Below are 19923 nucleotides of genomic sequence, written 5' to 3'. Positions count from 1 at the left end.
AAATATCATTGACTTAAATGTATACTCATATAAGTCAATGTAAAATATAGATATGAAACAAATTACGCCTACAAGTAAAAACTACCTATAAGTAAATAAAATAAACGAATTTAATACTTACTACTACTTAATACTACTTAGGTTTAGTATCCTCGATTTAAATAATTTAATAATTCCATCTTATTGAATTCTTCTACAATTCAATCTTATAATCAGTGCTAACGGTAACAATTTATTGGGCATATAAATAATTAAATTAAAAACATAAAAACTGTTTTGAAGTCAAAACGATCATGTTCACATCATAACACACAATACACACATTGAAAAAATTTTTATATAAGTTACAACTGCACCAACTCTGATACAATCGCCTATTGGCGGGACAACGAAAAAAAAGAAGGGAGAACGTTGGAGATAAGTTAGGAACATGACAATAATTATTAATGAATCTGAATTGTTAATTTTATTTCAAGAATACTTTGTAGATAATAAGAATTACTGTACAATAGGCTTTGCAACTGCAAAGTAGCTTGGTGGTGACTTTATGTATATATAGAGTAGCGCCGACGTTATCACATTAAATTATAAGACGATTTAAGGGATTTTATTTAAGTTATTATGATTCCGAATTCGTATGTCATTTTCGTATCTATTTCTATATTTAAAACAAATCCTATAGAAAATATGTATATACGGAATAAATAATGTAATAGCATCACGATGCTTTATATCGATTGACTTGATTATTATAGTTGTACTTATACATACACAGTTACACGCAACAATCTTACAAATGTCAGAAACTGAGAAGCAGCAATTGGAATAAGCGCTCTTAAGGAAGGATATTTGTTTATGTAATACATATGTTAGAAATAATTATTTATGTAGTTACATTTATATTATAATTATATATTTAATAAACTCATATTTTATTATTGTATCCGATTTCATAAAAGTGTAATCGATTTCAGAATGTCATTCGTATGGCTTTAAAAAATAATACAATATGTTTTCCCGCGCAAAATGTTTATTAAAAAATAAAAAGGGAGTCGCGCATGGAATGAGAATAGGAAACTTTTGTGAATTGGATATTTAACTTCAGGACTGTAATATTTATAAAATAAAACAAATAATAAATAAATATTCTGTGTACTGGTGGATTTATTACATATATCTAAATATATTGTAATCTCTCGAGCGTGAGTGATCTCTCAAATTAATTACAATGTTGTTTAATATTTATCTTCACCATACATAATACATATAGAATATTATAATAAACAAGAAAGCTTATCATTGTCCGTTTTATACGAAACTTTTATTTCATGATGGCTAGAAGCTTCCAGACCACCATAATCTCTTTATTATTTGTATGACATAACTTGGTATCTATTTTAAAAAAAGATTATTTTTCTAAAAACATTCTAATAATATTAACTTCTATAACATTAATACTTGTATTAAGTTCCTCGGAATTAAAATTAAAATTGATTACATTTTTTAATATTTTTGTATATCTGTCTTGAAAGTAGTTAGGTGCGACCTTGTCACAAAAGTTTCTTCAATCTTCTCCTCAGAAAATAAATAGAAAATTCTGATTCAATTTTTATTATTCGCATATATAAGTGCTACTAGAATACTACTACTACTAATAGAATAAATATACATAAATATTTTGATAATTCTATCAACGCCGCATATAACAACGTACCGTACACGTACCTTTCGAAACAAATATTAATATATAGTATGTGCTTAAAGTTTATAATCGAAATATTCGACATATGCTAGGGCTTTATACAAGCCTGTTTAATAGCTTATCACTCATAATTTATAGCTTGTTTGGAGAGTGAGTGAGCCAGACACAGGCTCAACTCAGTATGTACAGATTACAGAACTCTGTAATTCACACTGAATTTATATATTATCTTTTTTACAATGTAAAGAAACCTTTTAGTTTAGATAAAATGATATGACTTTTATACAATTTGATGTGCTGTTTTAATTCTGGCGACATTTTCTATCTATCTATTAGATATCTATTATATATATAAAACAAAAAAAAAACGCTATACAATCTATATTCGCCCTGAAACTAAAATTAAATTAAATTTCCACATATAAGTCAATGAAAATTTCCTGAATAATAGGATTAGTAGTTTTTGCGTAAATGTAAGAAATAATTATTTTTACAATGGCTTATAGATTTCTACCATAATACTTATCCTGAAAAAAATAATCTTTTCAAAAATTCTAATAAGATTTGAATACGACGATTTAATTTTACCCAAAGACGAATAGCATAAAAACGAATAAAATCATTATTCCTAATATTATTTTGATTAAAAATCTTTAATCGAGGGATGTTTATTATTTATAAAATATACGACATATATCTCTGTTGAGATGTAAAAAAGCTTCTTTAAAATAATATATTTAAGTATATTTAAGAAATCAATAGTATAATTTAGATTTATTCATATGTTTATTAGAGGGCTTTATTATTCAAATAATTTAATAAAATTTTATTCATACAAGTAATTTGTTTATTATTTTATAAATAAAGAAAGGTAAGTGTTAACTAGAACGTACGTATCCAACCTTAAAATGTTGCCAACAATGTAAATTTGAAGACGCTGTCATTTCTATCAACTGTCTATGTCGGCCATTTTGTAGGTTTTTCGGCGACCGTAACACGTGTTCTGTAGGTTAAAATTAAAATTTGTGAAAATATTAGTTGTTTTCAGTGTTATTTTCATTTTATTGTTAAACGAAAATTATAAAACGTTTCAGGTTGCCAAAATGGTAGTAGCAAAGAAACCCGCGGCTAAGAAAGGCCAATTGCACCAAAAGTCTGGTAAAAAGGGAATCAAAGGTGGTAAAATCAGAGGCAAGGGCCAAAGAAGGAAAATCAGCCTTAAATTCGCCATTGACTGCACACACCCAGCAGAAGACAGTATCTTAGAAGTCGGCAACTTCGAAAAATACTTAAAAGAACGTGTTAAAGTCGAGGGAAAAACAAATAACCTAGGCAATCACGTTGTCATCGCGAGGGACAAGACCAAAATCGTAATCAGTGCGGGTAAGAGATTTTAATAAAAGCCTTCTATTATGTTAAATAGTAACAAGACAATATTTTATAAAGTAAAACTGAATAACATGCTTGTTTTCATGATTTATTTAACGTTACGCTCACGCCCATTATCGCTATTAAGTAATAAAAGAGTACTTATTTTAATAGAAGCTGCATTAAATTTTATTGGTAAAAATTCGAAGTAACAGCACAACGTAGGTATATCATAATTTCTGAAATGTGGTCGTTTTTCTGTATGCTTTTGTTCAAATCGTTATAAATTGTATTGTAAATTCATAAGATTGCAGAATTAAATTAAATGTTATAAGTGATTTAAATATTTTTACTAGACTTACTTGTTTTTTCTTTAATACGTTCTTATATATGAGTATATATATTAAGGTGATATATATACAATATTCTCTCACATCAAATAAACACATATATAAATATGTGTTTATTTGATGTGAGAGAATATTGTTAACCTGGAGTGAAAGCAGTTCTATATAATTTTTATTTCAAATCAATACCAAACATGTTGAAATTATTGATACAATGATGAACAATGCTGTTTATATGTTGTTAAATCAAAATATACTTTATTCAGTAAGCAAGCACTTTTGAATCGTCATTTTAAAAAACTTAAGGAAAGCTACCACTGATTCTTATATATCCTGTAGGGAAGACAATAAGTATTAGCTGCACACTTTTTATCATCTATATAATCTAGGGTGGATGAAATGGCGGCAGGTTATGGCAACAATTTGTGACCCCGTATTCTCCTTAATCTTAATGGAAATATCTATAAGATCATGGTCAGACCTGCTGTTCTACATGGATCAGAGTGTTGGGCCACAAAAGGGATGAATGAAAGACAACTGCATGTAGCGTAGATGAGAATGTTGAGAGGAATGTGTGGTGTGTTCCGCAAATAGAGTAAGGGATGTGTACATAAGAGGAAGTCTGAAAGTGCTACAGATAACCGAGAAGTTATGTGGAAGCTGGCTATCATGGTATGGCTATGTTATCGGCGTCATGAGGACCATTTTGTGAGGAAGGTCTTGAGTATGGATGTAGATGCATATAGAAGGGGACGACCAAAGAAATGATGGATGGATTTTGTGAAAGACTATATGGCTGGAAATAATGTTACTTGTGAGATGACATCTGACAGAGAAGTATGGAAGAAGAGAACATGCTGTGCCAACCCCAAATAAAATTGGGATAAGGGCAGGAGGATTATGATGATGATAGCCACAGCAATTAATGGCCAGGTCTGCTAGCATGTAAATGTTTTTGCAGTACATATCATATTTGTTTTTATTTTAATGTATTTGTTTTTGTGTTAATTGTATTGGTAGAGCTTACTTGGTGACAGGGCTTATGCCAAACTTGTCTGGTACCACCCATTTATCAGATATTCTACTAGATATATGAGCTCTTTGTTCTGAAGGTTGGTGGCACATTAGCTTTGTAAGGAATGGTTAATATTTCTCATTCGACACAAATAGACAAAAAAAATGTATTACCATTAAACATCATATCAGGATTTGACTGCTGTCCATGAAATGAGCATCATTAGTCAAATGTGTTTGATTATAATTAAACACTCTTTTAAATTAAAAGATAGAATTTTGTTGCATATTCCTACCATCCCCCAAATTAATATAAGCCTTAAATCCATCCATTTGTACATTTTTGAAATTATCATATTAGTTTATAAGACAAGATGATTCCAAGTATTTATTCAGTTACACAATGTAGTGTATGTATTTGTTACAGACATTCCCTTCTCTAAGAGATACTTGAAGTACTTGACTAAGCGATACCTCAAGAAAAACAATCTTCGTGACTGGCTCCGAGTTGTTGCTTCCGCGCACGATTCCTACGAGCTCCGTTACTTCAACATCAATGCAGACAGCGACAATGAAGACAATGAAGATTAATCTGTTGCTACAATAAAATAGTTTATACTATATATATTTTTTTTTATTTATAATCTCGACCTTTAAATAAGGTATTCTATTTTTCTCACCATATTTGCTCATTAAATTGTATTTCATTTTAATATAAAAAGAAGAATATATTCCTATTTTAATCATACAATTGCAACTGCGAGTCGAAAAATTTACATTTCAGAATTTTAATTATTATTTTTGGTTTATTTGTGGCTATATATTTTTTTTTTAAAACAACAATAATTGACAACTTCAATTAATGAAAATAATTTGAAAAAAAAAAAACAAAATTAGTGAAATATTTATAAATTCAACACAATAGGTTAGTTCGCTTCCCTGAGTAAACAACTGATTTACCCGTAAATGATATCCTTTTCATGTTCAAAAAACAAAAATGTAAAATCAATCTAATTCTCGGTACACGTTAATTTTACGAAAAATTATCAGGGTATTTAAGAATATATATAATACACTATTCAAGTAGGTTCTTCCAAGCACTTGAATCGTCATTTTACAGAACTATATTGAAAATAAAGCTACCAAGGACCTGAAATGTAGATTCTACCGAGAGGAATCGGCAAAAAAGTCAAGTTACGAAGCTCTATAAAGAGATTGTTTATTATATATATTTTTTACATAGTATTATATTTGATGAGTACCTAATTGACCCTAAAAGACTGGTTCGTCTCCCTTCAGGAACACGTGCGTTCTGGTCTCTCTTAGGGAATTTCTGTCAGCCCTCTTTTCCATCTTTGCACAGGGACGGTGAGTCATTGGCCCAAGCTGATCTTTTAGGCTCTCTCTTCGCGGCGAACTCGACTCTGGATGACCGAGGAAAGTCACCACCAACAATCCCGCGGTGTGATACCACGATGCCGGAGGTTAAATTCCGGCAAAGTGCAGTTCGTAAAGCACTTCTTTCCTTGGACATTCATAAGTCGAGTGGCCCCATGGCATCCCTCCAATCGTGCTACGGACATGTGCTCCCGACTTGGCTCCGGTCTTAACGCGTCTTTTCCGGCAATCCTACGCATTAGGCGTCGTCCCGATCTCCTGGAAGACTGCTTTGGTGCATCCGATTCCTAAAAAGGGTAACCGCTCAGACCCGTCCAATTATGGGCCTATAGCCATCACTTGTTCTCCAAGGTAATGGAGTCCATTGTAAACTGCCAGCTCCAGCGGTATCTAGAGGAGTACCAGCTGATTAGTGACCGCCAGTACGGTTTCCGTCGGGGTCGCTCAGCCGGTGATCTTCTAGTTTACCTTACTCATAAATGGGCGGAAGCAGTTGAGAGCAAGGGGGAGGCAATAGCCGCCAGTCTGGACATAGCGAAGGCCTTCGATCGTGTGTGGCACAAAGCGCTTCTTTCGAAGCTTCCTTCCTATGGGCTTCCCGGGAAATTATGCAATTGGATTACCAGCTTTTTGGCAGATCGGAGCATCAAGGTCGTTGTCGACGGTGCATGCTCCGACCAAAAATTTGTCAAAGCTGGTGTTCCACAAGGCTGCGTTCTATCACCCACTCTATTTCTTCTGCATATCAATGACTTGTTGCAAATCAGTAACATTCACTGCTATGCAGACGACGGTACCGTAGACACCTCATACACTGGCCGTGCTAATATTTCTCGGGAAAACGTCGAAGAAAACCGGAACAAACTTGTGTCTGAAATCGAGTCTTCGTTAAACAAAGTCTCGAACTGGGGCCGGCTAAACCTAGTCCACTTCAACCCCAAAATGACGCAAGATTGCGCGTTAACCGCCTAAAAACACCATTCGTCGTATCTCCACGATTTGAGAACATTCCGATAGCCGCCACAACCAGTATTGGAATACTTGGCGTTGATATTTCGAGTTTCGTTCAGTTCCGCGGTCAATTGGAAGGCAAAGCCAAATTGGCATCAAAAAAGCTCGGTGTGCTCAGCAAGGCAAGACAATATTTCACGTCGGCCCATCGCCTAAGACTATACAAGGCGCAAATTCGGCCTCGCATGGAGTACTGTTCTCACCTCTGGGCGGGTGCTCCCCAGCTCCTTTCATTTGACCGTATCCAACGTAGAGCAGCTCGAGTCATCGACGATCAAGCCCTTTCTGATCTGCTCGATCCTTTGGCTCTGCATAGAGATGTTGGATCACTCTGCATCTTCTACCGAATCTTCCACGGGGAATGTTTGGATTATTCCCGGCAGCTGAATTTCACCTTCGGACATATCGTTAAAATTCTAAATTTCACCCGTACCACCTAGATTTCCGAAAATCCACAACAGCGCGATTTTTAAGACATTTTCTGCCTCGCACAACTACTCTGTGGAACCAGCTTTCGCCGGCGGTTTTTCCGAACCGATACCTTCAAAAAAAGAGCGTACTCCTTCCTAAAAGGCCGGCAACGCACCTGCAACCCTCCTGGTGTTGCAGATGTCAATGGGCGGTGGTAATCACTTTCCATCAGGTGAGCCTCCTGCTCGTTTGCCCCCTATAACATAAAAAAAAACTTTTTAAGCTTTTTGTTCTTTTCTGTGATTTACTTATACTGAATAATAGCTCACCCAGAAATTCAAATTGTTACCTTGTACCTAAGAGAAAATGATCTTTTACAATTTCTAAATCAACTCATATTCGATACTGGAACCATCCGAAACAATCGGATAATCTGAAATCATTTCATATCTAAAACCAGTAAAATATTATTTCCATATCACATACAAATCAAGAATTACATATTCATAACATCCTTGTAAGTGCTATATTTTATTATAAATATTATAATTAACACCGTACGTCGTATCGTATCGTATAATATTGAAAACGGACATACAGTGACGCGCCAATTTAATGGGTAAATCTTTCAAATGTTAAAATTATTACATTCAATATGACTACCTAGTTCGAAACATTCCTCAAATAGAATTACGAGCAAAAGGTTATGCAATGAGCTACTTACATAATTATAATCATTCTATGGAAGAATTGTACATGAATTTTCAGGTGTGCAAAGAAACAATATTTCCAATATAGTATATAAATAACCACTGGTGCAAGTTTCAAATATTCCTCACGTATACCAGTTTTATTTCTTGATATGTGTATATGTATACTAAGTACATTGCTATAAACTAGTGCCTCTGTTTGGTAAATCGGTAAACCAACATAAGCAAATAAACATTTTTAATATTACATACGTGACGGATGATGGGATCCCCATCCGTCTGGTATAACGTACCTGGTGTAAGGATACACAATGATCGGTTGAGTTAAAAAATAAATAATATAAATAGATGAGAAAGTGTAAAAAATACACAAATAAAGTCTGTTTCGAATAATGTTAGTAAGGATTACATAATCGTATGAATAATAAAATACCATACGGATGTTTTGGGTCAGTAGCAAAGCTGTTTAAATTTATACGATTTATTTGTAAAATAAGTTAATACGAAAGATTTAAACAGAAAAAAAGCCTTTACGTTCGTATCTTTTATTTTATTTGGTTAACATTATGTACATAAATAATAAAATAAAACAATTTACTTAATAATTGATTTATAGTACATCGAAAAAAAGCTGTTAAACTTATGACCTAATTTCATCAAAATGTAAAACACTACGCTAAGTAAAGATTCTCCACTGTTAAGTATTGTCAGGGTTTGAATTATTAAAATGCACTATTAATTAATTTGAACTAAAACTGCTCAGGCGTATATAAACACCATTTTATTCTACTTTATTACATTCGTAACGGCTCGTTAACAATACTGTTTAGAATCAAACCTCATCCATACGTTAAGTATCGTAAATAAAAAGTAATCTTGTCTATGGTTGTATACATTTCGCAAATCGTTGGTTCTACGTTCGACTACGTTTCAGTGCAAGTACAAAATACGATTGAGTTTACGTTCACTTTCCGGCGGCGATTTCCTTCATCCTGTTTAGAGCGGAGCCCGCCTTGAACCAGGATATTTGTTGCTCGTTCAGCGAATGGTTCAGCTTGATGCGATCAGTGCTTCCATCCTTGTGTTTGATCTCGCAGTCGACTTGCTAATAAACGTAAGCAAATTATAAAATATTATTTTTGTAATTTAATTTACAAATGCACATGAACAAAAAGGCAACAAGTATAAACCGGTACCCACTATCTATATATGCCTTGCAATAATAATTGCCAATCATAGTGATGTTCTATCGAATTTATAGCTACTACAATTGCAGGCACAAGTCCGTAATTGTACTGGCTTACAAGCTTTCAAATGAAAAAAGCAATAAGAAGTATACATGTGTCACGTCACAATGAGTGGCATGAGGCTAGGATTCCATCCGAATAAGAATCATATTGAATTGTAAATTTTCATGGAACAAGGTAGAGGATAGCGGATACTACCTTTCCAGGTGCGAGCGAGTTCAGGCCGAGCAGGGAAATCTTGTCGTCGGGCTTGATCTTGTCGTAGTCGGCGGCGTTGGCGAAGGTCAGCGGCAGCAGACCCTGCTTCTTCAGGTTGGTCTCGTGGATTCTGAGGAAGAAAGCGGTCGAGGATCAGCATAGCGTACCACGACGGACGGGTATTGATGAAAGTGACCCCGTAAGCGTACGGACCTGGCGAAGGACTTGACGATGATGGCGCGGCCGCCCAGGTGGCGCGGCTCGAGCGCGGCGTGCTCGCGGCTGGAGCCCTCGCCGTAGTTCTCGTCGCCCACGACGCACCAGCGCACGCCGGCCGCCTTGTAGGCGCGCGCGGTGGCGGGCACGGCGCCCCAGTCGCCGCTCACCTGGTTGCGCACCTTGTTCAGCTCGCCGTTCTCCGCGTTCGTGGCGCTGCGGGCGACGTTACAGATTACGTACGGCTGCCTCGTCGGTATGGACTGCTTAATACGTTTAAAAGATACCCGTTTCTAAAACAGTGTTGTAGTAATACATAGTTGTGAAATACTATAGTTTTTTCCAAGTTGTTCTAGATTAATTGATGATTTCGACTTTCGGACTTACGTGATGAACATGTTATTGGAGATGTTGTCGAGATGTCCTCTGTACTTGAGCCAGGGTCCGGCGGCGGAGATGTGGTCGGTGGTACACTTTCCCTTTACCTTGATGAGGATCGTCAAGTCCGTCAGGTCCTTGCCGTTCCATTTGTCGAAGGGTTCCAGGAGTTGAAGGCGGTCGGAGGAAGGTGAAACGTCCACTTGGACCTCTGAAATTTATTAATTTATCATATGATAAATGCCAAGGAAATAGTTTTAATAGCCCAGTGGATGGGAGAGAATATTAAATTTACTTGGTGGTAGACCTTTGTGCGAGTCTGTTTGGGTACCACCCACTCATCAAATATTTTACCGACAAGCAGCAATACTTTATAATATTGTGTTCTGGTTTGAAGGGCGAATGAGCCAGTGAATTATACAGACAAGGCACATAACATCTTTGTTGCCAAAGTTCGTAGCTTTAAAATACCAATATCTTTAAGCAGTTACCATTTACAATCACGTTGCCCATTTGACTGTACGCATTCCTTAATTACATTTTTGGTTTAAAATTAGCTCAGTCTCGTGGCGCCCAGAATTTAAACTATTTATAGTAATATAAATAAACCAGTATATATTTAGGGAAGTTACTAACTCGATCCATCAGCGGGCGGGTGTTCGTAGGTGTCCTGGCCGGGGTCGAATCCCTTGGCGGGCAGCTCGTCCGCGAACGGGTCGGACAGCTTGAACTTCTTGCCGTCGGTACCCGTCAGCTCGTCGGTCACGGGGTTGAAGTCCAGGCGACCTGGGAATTAAGGTATCATTGTAAAATAAAATAAATAATTGAAGTAATGTGATAAATTATAACCACACACACACTTTCTCTTCTATATAAGAAGGTTAACATTTTAACATTTAACGTAAGTGTGCGTGTGTGGTTACGGGGGTGTGCACGTGTGCGCACGCACCGGCGAGCGACAGCGCGGTGACGAGCTCGGGGCTGGTGACGAAGCAGTGCGTGGCGGGGTTGGCGTCGTTCCGGCCCGTGAAGTTCCGGTTGTACGACGTGACGATGGTGTTCTTCTCGCCCTTCTTGACGTCCTTGCGGTCCCACTGGCCGATGCACGGCCCGCATGCGTTGGCCAGCACCTGCGAGCGGATAGGTTACGCGGTCGTGAAAATACAGCAAACACTTCCCCACCCGGGTTCTCCGTGTGGGTTCTAACAGATTCTTTAATTAAATTTGCATTTCATAAGTTAAATAAACACAGTGGAACACAACACAGTGAAAGTTTTTAATAATGTAATTTGTCACAAATATATCTCGAGAACTGTGTGGGAGGGGTCTGGTAATGTTCAGCTCACCGTCCCGCCGAAGTCCCGCAGCGTCTGCGCGATGCCGTCCCGCTCGATGGTGGCGCGCACCTGCTCGGAGCCGGGCGTCACGTTGAACGGGATCTTGGACTTCAGCCCGTGGCCCAGCGCCTGCCACACACGCGCCGTTAGTCACGCTACACGCTACACGCTACACGCTACACGCCACACGCCACCTCTGGTGCCGTACGTCCAAATCTTTTATATTTTACTAGACATTTTATTTAATATTTTAATATATTTAGAACACTTTACTTGTTTAAAGATATAATATTTCTGTCTCTATTATATATTTTTGGAAAAATGTATCCCATCCAGGAATATATATAAAATATGAACCTCTTTGACGATACTGGCGCAGCGACCCATGTCCTCGTACGAGGAGTTGGTGCAGGAGCCGATGAGGCCCACGCGGATGTCGACGGGCCAGTCGTTCTTCTTGGCTACATCACCGAGCTTAGAGATGGGGTTGGCCAGATCCGGAGTGAACGGGCCGTTGACGTGTGGTTCCAGGGTTGACAGGTCGATCTCGATAACCTGCAAAAGTCATTCCAGCCCAGCTATCAATGGCAAATAACATAAAGTCACTACTATTACATGACAGAGTTTACATTTGCAGTCAAGTTAAAAAAATGTTGGCAATAAATGTGATGTACATATAAAGATCTTTCTCTTATATAGATTATTAAATCGCTCTTAAGCGATAAGACCGCCTGTTGTACATTTCTTTTTTTTTTTTTTAATAATGTGTTATTGAATGTAAGTTTTTCTTTTCTCTCGTGTATGTACAATAAAGAGTTATTATTATTATTATTAAAGAACGGTATAGAAAATATCGTTGTCTCTTTTCACCTCTATTGTAAAGAGTTTTTACTAACTGCAAGAGTAGCGCAAGAATGTTTTTCTAAGTTATACGATGGCGGCTGTATAACGGAGAAGATAAGCAATCGGACCACGTGATGGTATGTGGCGACATTTGCTTTTAGATACTCGCTCAGTTAGTGGTATGATGAGCCAGATAAAGATTTGACGATGTTGCCACTCAGAAGGCGGCGGGCCCAGAGACGAGCATTGTAATACAAGCGAGCAGTGACCTGGTCGTAGGGCGCCTTGGGGTCGGGGGTGAGCAGGTTCTTGTTCCGGTTGGCGGCGGCCGCGATGTCGTGGCGCCCCGTGGACTTCAGGTACGCCTCCATGCGGCTGTTGAACGGGAACACCTGCCGCGTACCGAGCGTTACTCGCCGAACCGTTGCGTGCGTACGTTATACACACGCATACGTTGTTATTTGTAAACATAATACAGGTACTTTTTTATAAATCATTTAAATCGAATAGACTGTTTAGAGGACTTCTGATTCGAAATTAGAATTCTATCGAAAAAAACAACCTAAAAATTTAGTAGTTACTCTTATCCAAAAATGATAATTTGTTTAAATTACATACAAAATGTTCAAATCATATGTTGACGTAACTTACACTGGTGGTCGCGCCGATCTCAGCACCCATGTTGCAAATGGTGGCCATACCGGTACACGAGATGGAATCGACGCCGGGTCCGTGGTACTCGACGATAGCTCCGGTACCGCCCTTCACTGTGAGGATGCCCGCGACCTTGAGGATAACATCCTTGGGACTCGTCCAGCCTTTCAGCTGACCTGGGAACAAGGTAATCCTGTGTGTTATAAAATCATCATTTATTACTTTCTGCATTTTGACCGTTCTTGAATTAAAAATGTCCTTATTAAACTAATAAATAGCTCACGCGGCTGCAAATCCAGCAATCCCGGTTTTAGATTCCATTTATTTAAAACTATGCATTATATAATTATGCTGTCATCTGAGAATAGCGCTCGTATCACATAATACATAAGACAACGTAGGTATTCTTTAGTAAAACCGTATTTGTATGAATAAAATCTAAAACTGGACGACTCTAAAAATCGAATCTTATAGTATTTTAAGCTACGTCAGCCGTAGTGCCATTATAATAGATGTAATTATATAGCCGAGATGGCCCGGCGGCTGAAACAACTGAATCTTAAACGAAGGTTGCAGGTTCAATAAAAAAAAAATAAGAATACTATTTAATTAATTTGCATTGATAAAATTGTAAAACGAATGAATTTTTTTTAATGCTATTGGTAAGCCAGTTTATTATATTTGAGACATTTTGGGTTATCTCTGGACAACATGTGTGGTCTCAATCATCATTTGACGCCATAACAAAAAACTAAAAATACCTTCGAATACAATTTTTAATTTATAGTTGTATTTTTAGAAGATTTGTTAATTTAGTCAGCCTATACGTCATCCGCTTTCGGTAGGGAGAGGGGTTTTGTCATGACCCCTATAACTTTTACATGGTAGCAGTTATTCTCCGTCACTTATATAATACAATTATCAATAAACACGTACGTAATTTAACCTTGACGTAAAGGCAAGCGCTTGAAGGATTTTTTATAATATCGCCCTTATCAGTGTGATGCGGGTGACATTGTACCGACAAAGATGAATAAAATAATTGATATAACATTTACACTGCCTCGTCGGTCTGGTGGCCAGATTTAAGACTGCAGGTCCAGAGGGCCTGAGTTCAAACTCTAAGTCGAGCCGATGAAGAAAACAATACCAGTCTGCAGTCTTTAAAGTTGGCCACGAAACTGGCCTTAAAACTGGCAGTCATATAAACATAAATTTTCATACTAAGCACTTCGGATACTACGTCTACGTCCTTTAATATTCGTCTGAGTAGGAAAAGAATGTTTATAATATTAACTTTGAATGACAGCAACCGCTCCTCGTCTTATTATAATTATTGGTATTTGTTTATTATTAATGATGATGATATTATAAGTTTGTATCGGATTTCAATCCGTTTAATTATATAAATATAGTATTCATTTATAGCGCTGTTGTACATTTGGGGGGGCACCGGATTTCTTAAGACGGGAGAGTTCAACCAGTCTACTACGAAGGAACTAAAGTTGAGGCCTATATTGAGCTAATAAAGGAAATATTATACTACCTTGTTTGACACACAATTCGTTTACGAGTAAATTATTTTCCAGTGTTGCAATTGTTGGAATATTAACCGCAAAGCCTTCTAATGATCGTAAGCGGCCAAAGGCAAATCGATCGACACGTTACATGATTTTTTGAGACCGTAAATCATTATGTTAGTTAAGGTTAATTTTGAACTTTTAACATTACTATTGTTAATGTTATCATTTTATGTTTACTTACTAAACATCGTGGCATAGACAGATTGTACCAGGCCGTCACAGCTACGAAGGGTACTGTGGAAAATCAGCGTTGGATTTTGAGGCCCAACTTATGGGCACAGATACTTGGGACACGTTATCATTGCTTCTCAATTTTTTTTTTCTCTTTATTGTTGTTTTATTACTGTATAAGTTGTTGGAAATTTGTGTGTGTATTTCGTCTGTGTTGCGTCATACGAACAGCTGCGCATACAACACGATATTGAAGACGCTACATCACCAACATCTTTAAAGCTAGCGGCGGAATAAGCCACCGCAGGTTTGATAACAGATTACACCATTTTAATACGTGGTGGATATTGGAGGAAATGGGAGTTAATTATAAAACTTTAGATTTGTTTTAAAACGTCAACCTCATTATTCGAATGTAATGATGAGTTTATATTTGTATTATATGTATATAACAAAACTAAAGAAGTATATGTTTTCTAAACATACGTATAGTAACATTATAAATGCGAAAGGAACTCTGTCTGTTCGGTGGCGGACTAAGCCCGTTAGAGGTTCGGGGCGGCAGAGCTGAATGATTAATCTTGGTAAAATTATATAGGTTTAGTACCTACATAATTTTTACATTTTTAAATTCTTGTTTAGGATTTAATCAGAGGAATTCGGATGCATTTGGGGGTCCTTCAAGACTGGAAGCCCGGGGCGAGACGCCCCTCCCACCCTCCTGTTAGTCCGCCATTGTGTCTGTTTGTTTGTTACGCTTTCACAGCCAAATTTGACGAAATTTGTTATGAAACAAACTTAAATCTCAAAGAAGAACAGGTACTTTAACACCTACCACCTGACGACCAATCCCTTAAACGCGAGTGTAGCCGCAGGAGACAACTAGTATTATATAAGACAAGTATATAATCAGAATAAGATATATAAGGGCACGCTTCTGTTGTTTGTGGAGATAATATCTACAACCATATTGGTACACGTTATATTTCGTAATGAACACTACCAATAGTTATTGCTATATATAGAAGTCGTAATATTTTCGGAGTAGCGTCTTAGTATATAAAAATTTTATTATATATTATTACGCAGTAGTTGCGCTTCGTAGTTTTATAGCTTTAAATTTAAACTATTGAAGTGTCAAGCGTGTATTTCTATATCTTAAAATATTTATATAATAATACACATACCCTGCTATCGTGTTTCTCTTTGCTCGTATATAAGCTATATACCCTATACATTATACATAGGTATTTTAATTGAATGCGACCAGACGTCATTTGATAGCGCGTATCACATAATACGTCTTCATCGGGGCCAATCTAGATCAATTGCACAATTGAAACATACGTGCTAACTAGTCGATGGAACAGGCACAGTAAATTTACTTTTATACTTAAATTGAAAACGCATACGTACTTTCGTCTGTAGTAATAATCATCAGTATGTATATGTATATATATAGTGAAACTAGTCATTTGTTTCTCTTATAAGTAACAACTAAACTCAACATTGCTAATATCATTTTTATATTCAATCAGACATAAAAACGCTTATTATAAAGAAAAAAATTTACTCGAGTTTCAGTACTAACGGGCTGGGTTGTACATAAAATTAAACTTGAGGCGAACTTAGTCGCGGGTTACTATTGAATTTAAAATAGGTAGGCAGGCTGGCACATACGCCAATTCATGGTGAGTGGTCACCATCGTACACACTGTAACAAATATGTATTACCAATACGCATACCGTACATCGCCACTGCGCTACCAACCTAAGATATAAGTCCCTTGTGCGTGTAGTAAACCTAGCCTGCTCATTTTAAACTGGAGCGTGACAGTATAAGTTTAGCCGATTGCCGATAGAACAGGCGGCTTGCACAAAGCCCTACATGCGAATAAAATTTAAATAAACAAACACAATTCCTACTACCTATATCATCTCGTCAGGAGAACGCTTAATTCACTATTTATTTGTTTTATTTTAAAATAATCATTGGTCATTGACAGTGTGGGTCAAAATCAACGCCACAGGACAATCATTTCGACGTCGTGTTTTGTTCTAATTTGTATATGATGTCTCATAGTTATTTATAATCTGTTTTGCAATGTATGATCTTTAAATTAAGTTAATTTCATTATATTAAATATTCTCAGTAATCCAATTACAATTAACATTTTATTTTATTAATATTTCTGTGTCAAAATCGAGATGTTCTTTTTACCATATTGTTTCCTTAATCTTAAGCAGTTAGGATTTCTTGAATTCTATATAGAATTCTTCTATATTTAAATAGTATAATTAATCACATATTATTAGTATAAAATGATAATGACTCATTATTGAATCATATGAATATGATCTATTGCATCCATTAGCCTATTGATCTGTAGATTCAAAGATCATCAGAAAGTCTAAAATGCACGCAAATATTTACACGTATTGCAATTACTCGTGACACATACTTTATTCATTAAATATATTTCAAAACGTAAACAAACGATTAAATTACACGTGAATGGGACGTGGTTTGATGTTGGTAGGTATAAATAAAAATATTTTATACTGATGGAAGTCAGGCGAGCGAATTGACCACCTGATGGAATCTGATCACTATCACCCAGGCACTGGAACTGACAGTTACTCATTTTAAGGGCAGAGGCTCACCATTCCAACCAAAACACAGCAATACAAATTATTATTGTTGGCGGTAGACTGATCGGAGCTTCATACTTAGACGGGCCGAATGCATCAGACAAAAGGTTACGTAGTTAAAGAAATTTGAAATTCATTATAAAATAAATATTGACGTATTTTAGTTTACGTCTAAGCTCAAGAGACGGATTGGAAACAAACAAAAAATTGCTATAGTATTCTTTAGTGAGAAATTGAGTGCGACAAATGTTTTTATCATTTTTCTTAATGAGTGATTTTGATTTCTCAGTTCCATCAGTAACTTGACCTTCAAAATAACCGCCATGTTGACAACCGTTGTGTGCAAACATGTTTGTAAGGGGGTAAGTGTTTTCGAATCAGGTGAATTAAATTGAAACAATATTAAAGTTCGTCTCGTTAAACTTAGTTTACCCAAAACACATTTAACTATTTATCATCATATAGTGGAATGTGTCGTCATAACTGCGCTTTTATTTGTTATTTTTAGACGAATAGTTTAGATAACCATAATGATCTATGACACTATTAACTTTGTGTGGATTCAGGAATTAAATAGGAATTTAAATTTATTTTGTGTGTACGAATGAATGTAATTATTAATAGTTTTATGGATAATAGGCGTTTTTCTTCCATCTCACCTGATGGAAAGTGTAAATGAAGACGAAAGTGGTACACGCCCATCCAAAATAAACCTGTTCTATCCACTCTTAAAGGCTCCAGAGTTCAAATTATCAGGAAAAATAGACCCAGGCAGGTCGTTCCAAACCTTGGCGACTCTCACCAAAAACGAACTATATATAGCTGTGTTCATCTTTTCCTTTTAAAGCTTTTTAGTAAAAAGACGTTGAAAAATTAAAAAAAAAAATCTATATATAACCTCTACCTTTTTTACGAACGTGGAGAGGTTTTATATTTAATTTGACATTTAATTAGTTTAGAATGTTCCCGATCATTACATTGTTCTTATCTAAACGCATACACGATTCGGTCGTTGGCGCTCTGCCACGGAAAAAATATCTCAGTATTTATAACTTCATATATTTTATACGCCACTATCTATGCAATCGGCGCAATTCGGAGCCGGCGTTTTCACCTCTGAGATTACTTACATCTCAAACACACACACGTTCTACGGGTTCAAGATTGTTTTGGAATAACTTTGGATATTATATATTTACATTAAAAAATCTATTAAACGATATTCTTGTACCTTTTTAATATACATGTATTGTTATTCAATTGTACGTATGTATGTTATTTTGTACTTTGTCCAAGCTTAATATTAGTGCTCTAATATTATTATTAATAGATTAATTTAAGATTTATTTTATATAAAATATAATTACTATTTTAATTCTATTTTAATTAAAAGTAAAAATTGTCATATATAAATGTCCCATACTACTCCAATGGGGGTGGAATCACATAATAAGGCAGATTACCATGCCACACATGCTGATGTACCTTCAATGTTACTCACGGTACTCATTACATTGCAAAAATATTTAAAAAAAAGTTCTTATAGAACATCTCAACTATTTTCAAGGAGTCCTTTATAATATACTATTACTAGTTAAAACTGGTTATTTAGAGTTACCGACTTATAATCTGAACAAAGCATATATAACAAGATACCTTCAGAACTGTCAAAATCACAGATAAAATCTAATTGTTATATCAATAATATAAAAAAAAGATTCTTCACAGATTACATTTCTATATTTGATTTGATAAATGTATTGATAGAAAATAGCATTTAACTATAGTCCATATTTCTACGAACATAAAGGCGAGTATCTATTCGTAGAAATAAGTTTATACAAGTAATTTAAACCAATAAGAAAAAATAATTTCTAGAAAGATCTTTTCATGAAAACATTTTATCCTTTAAACATAAACAGTTTTATTACGATCTTTAAATAATATAAAACCGAATCAATGGTTAGATCATTGAAGAAAACAAATTAATGTATAAAGTAAATAAATCTCATAGAAATTGGTGCTAGGGCTTTGTGCAAGACCGTCTGGGTAGGTACCACCCACGCATCATAAATTCTACCGCAGATTGGGGACCCCTTACCATCAGGTGGCCGATTTGTCTACCTATATGACGAAATAAAAACTTGTGGAACATTCTACGATATCGTAACCTTAATAAATGTTTAAATCAATGAATATTAACTACTTATTCTAAAACTCAAACTATCAGTTTCTGAACTTGGATTCACTAATCTAACCAAATACTGAACGCTCATTGGTCGCCGGATGCGGCATTGGCTACCGTCGACCAATGAGCATTGATTAAAATCAAATCAGTCAATCGGGATTTGATCGGCGTTTCAGAATCTCGAGGGAAGTAAATAAGGTAGAAACGGCAAATAAATATGAACAAGTAGTACTCACCGGTAAGTTTAACACCGATGACTTTGGGGCACTTGAGTTCCCACGGGATGTCGGCCATCACGTCCACGGCGTCGGCGCCGCCCACGCCTGCAACACGCGCACACACACACAACTACTACACGCCTCGCGACCACACGCGGGGAATGTCGGCTCTGGAGATCCCATTGCCATACAAATACTGAACCAAACTTGATGAAATTTGGTTTGAAGCAATCTTTAACCCCAAAGAAACCCCTAAAGAGCGGGCGGTAGTAGGTAT

At 36.2% G+C, this 19923-nt stretch overlaps 2 protein-coding genes across 4 annotated transcripts in view; one reads left to right on the top strand and one right to left on the bottom strand.

The window, feature by feature from the left end:
* LOC113402879 (probable aconitate hydratase, mitochondrial) overlaps positions 1-19923 on the bottom strand; it is a 184582-nt gene that overhangs the window by 161107 nt on the left and 3552 nt on the right. The window contains exons 6-16 of one of the 2 annotated variants that reach the window (XM_026643231.2): positions 19665-19751; positions 12832-13010; positions 12450-12572; positions 11695-11892; positions 11347-11466; positions 10950-11130; positions 10637-10786; positions 10010-10211; positions 9620-9838; positions 9407-9536; positions 8491-9066 (exon numbers count right to left, since the gene is read on the bottom strand). In XM_026643231.2, the coding sequence (XP_026499016.2) occupies positions 8926-9066; positions 9407-9536; positions 9620-9838; positions 10010-10211; positions 10637-10786; positions 10950-11130; positions 11347-11466; positions 11695-11892; positions 12450-12572; positions 12832-13010; positions 19665-19751 (1730 nt within the window). In that variant the 3' untranslated portion in view covers positions 8491-8925. Of the gene's footprint in view, positions 1-8490; positions 9067-9406; positions 9537-9619; positions 9839-10009; positions 10212-10636; positions 10787-10949; positions 11131-11346; positions 11467-11694; positions 11893-12449; positions 12573-12831; positions 13011-19664; positions 19752-19923 lie in introns of those variants that run through there. The other variant, XM_064215861.1, reaches the window with a different exon arrangement.
* LOC113402883 (large ribosomal subunit protein eL22-like) lies at positions 2606-5054 on the top strand. 2 transcript variants are annotated; one of them, XM_026643236.1, is made up of 3 exons: positions 2606-2707; positions 2797-3085; positions 4859-5054. In XM_026643236.1, the coding sequence occupies exons 2-3, from the start codon at positions 2806-2808 to the stop codon at positions 5020-5022; spliced, it is 444 nt and encodes a 147-aa protein (XP_026499021.1). In that variant the 5' UTR covers positions 2606-2707; positions 2797-2805; the 3' UTR covers positions 5023-5054. The 2 variants fall into 2 exon arrangements, with proteins under 2 accessions (XP_026499021.1, XP_026499023.1); XM_026643238.2 differs by having other exon boundaries at positions 2655-2711.

This window comes from Vanessa tameamea, chromosome 9 (assembly GCF_037043105.1).
Source record: "Vanessa tameamea isolate UH-Manoa-2023 chromosome 9, ilVanTame1 primary haplotype, whole genome shotgun sequence".
Taxonomy (NCBI): domain Eukaryota; kingdom Metazoa; phylum Arthropoda; class Insecta; order Lepidoptera; family Nymphalidae; genus Vanessa; species Vanessa tameamea.
Note: the sequence above shows the minus strand (reverse complement) of the source record. Positions and strands in the feature narration are given on the sequence as shown.

Excerpts from the sequence above, each read along its gene's own strand:
- LOC113402883 (XM_026643236.1), top strand. The coding sequence starts at position 2,806 with ATGGTAGTAGCAAAGAAACCCGCGGCTAAGAAAGGCCAATTGCACCAA. Across the intron at positions 3,086-4,858 it reads CAAAATCGTAATCAGTGCGG|ACATTCCCTTCTCTAAGAGA; the intron begins GTAAGAGATTTT and ends TATTTGTTACAG.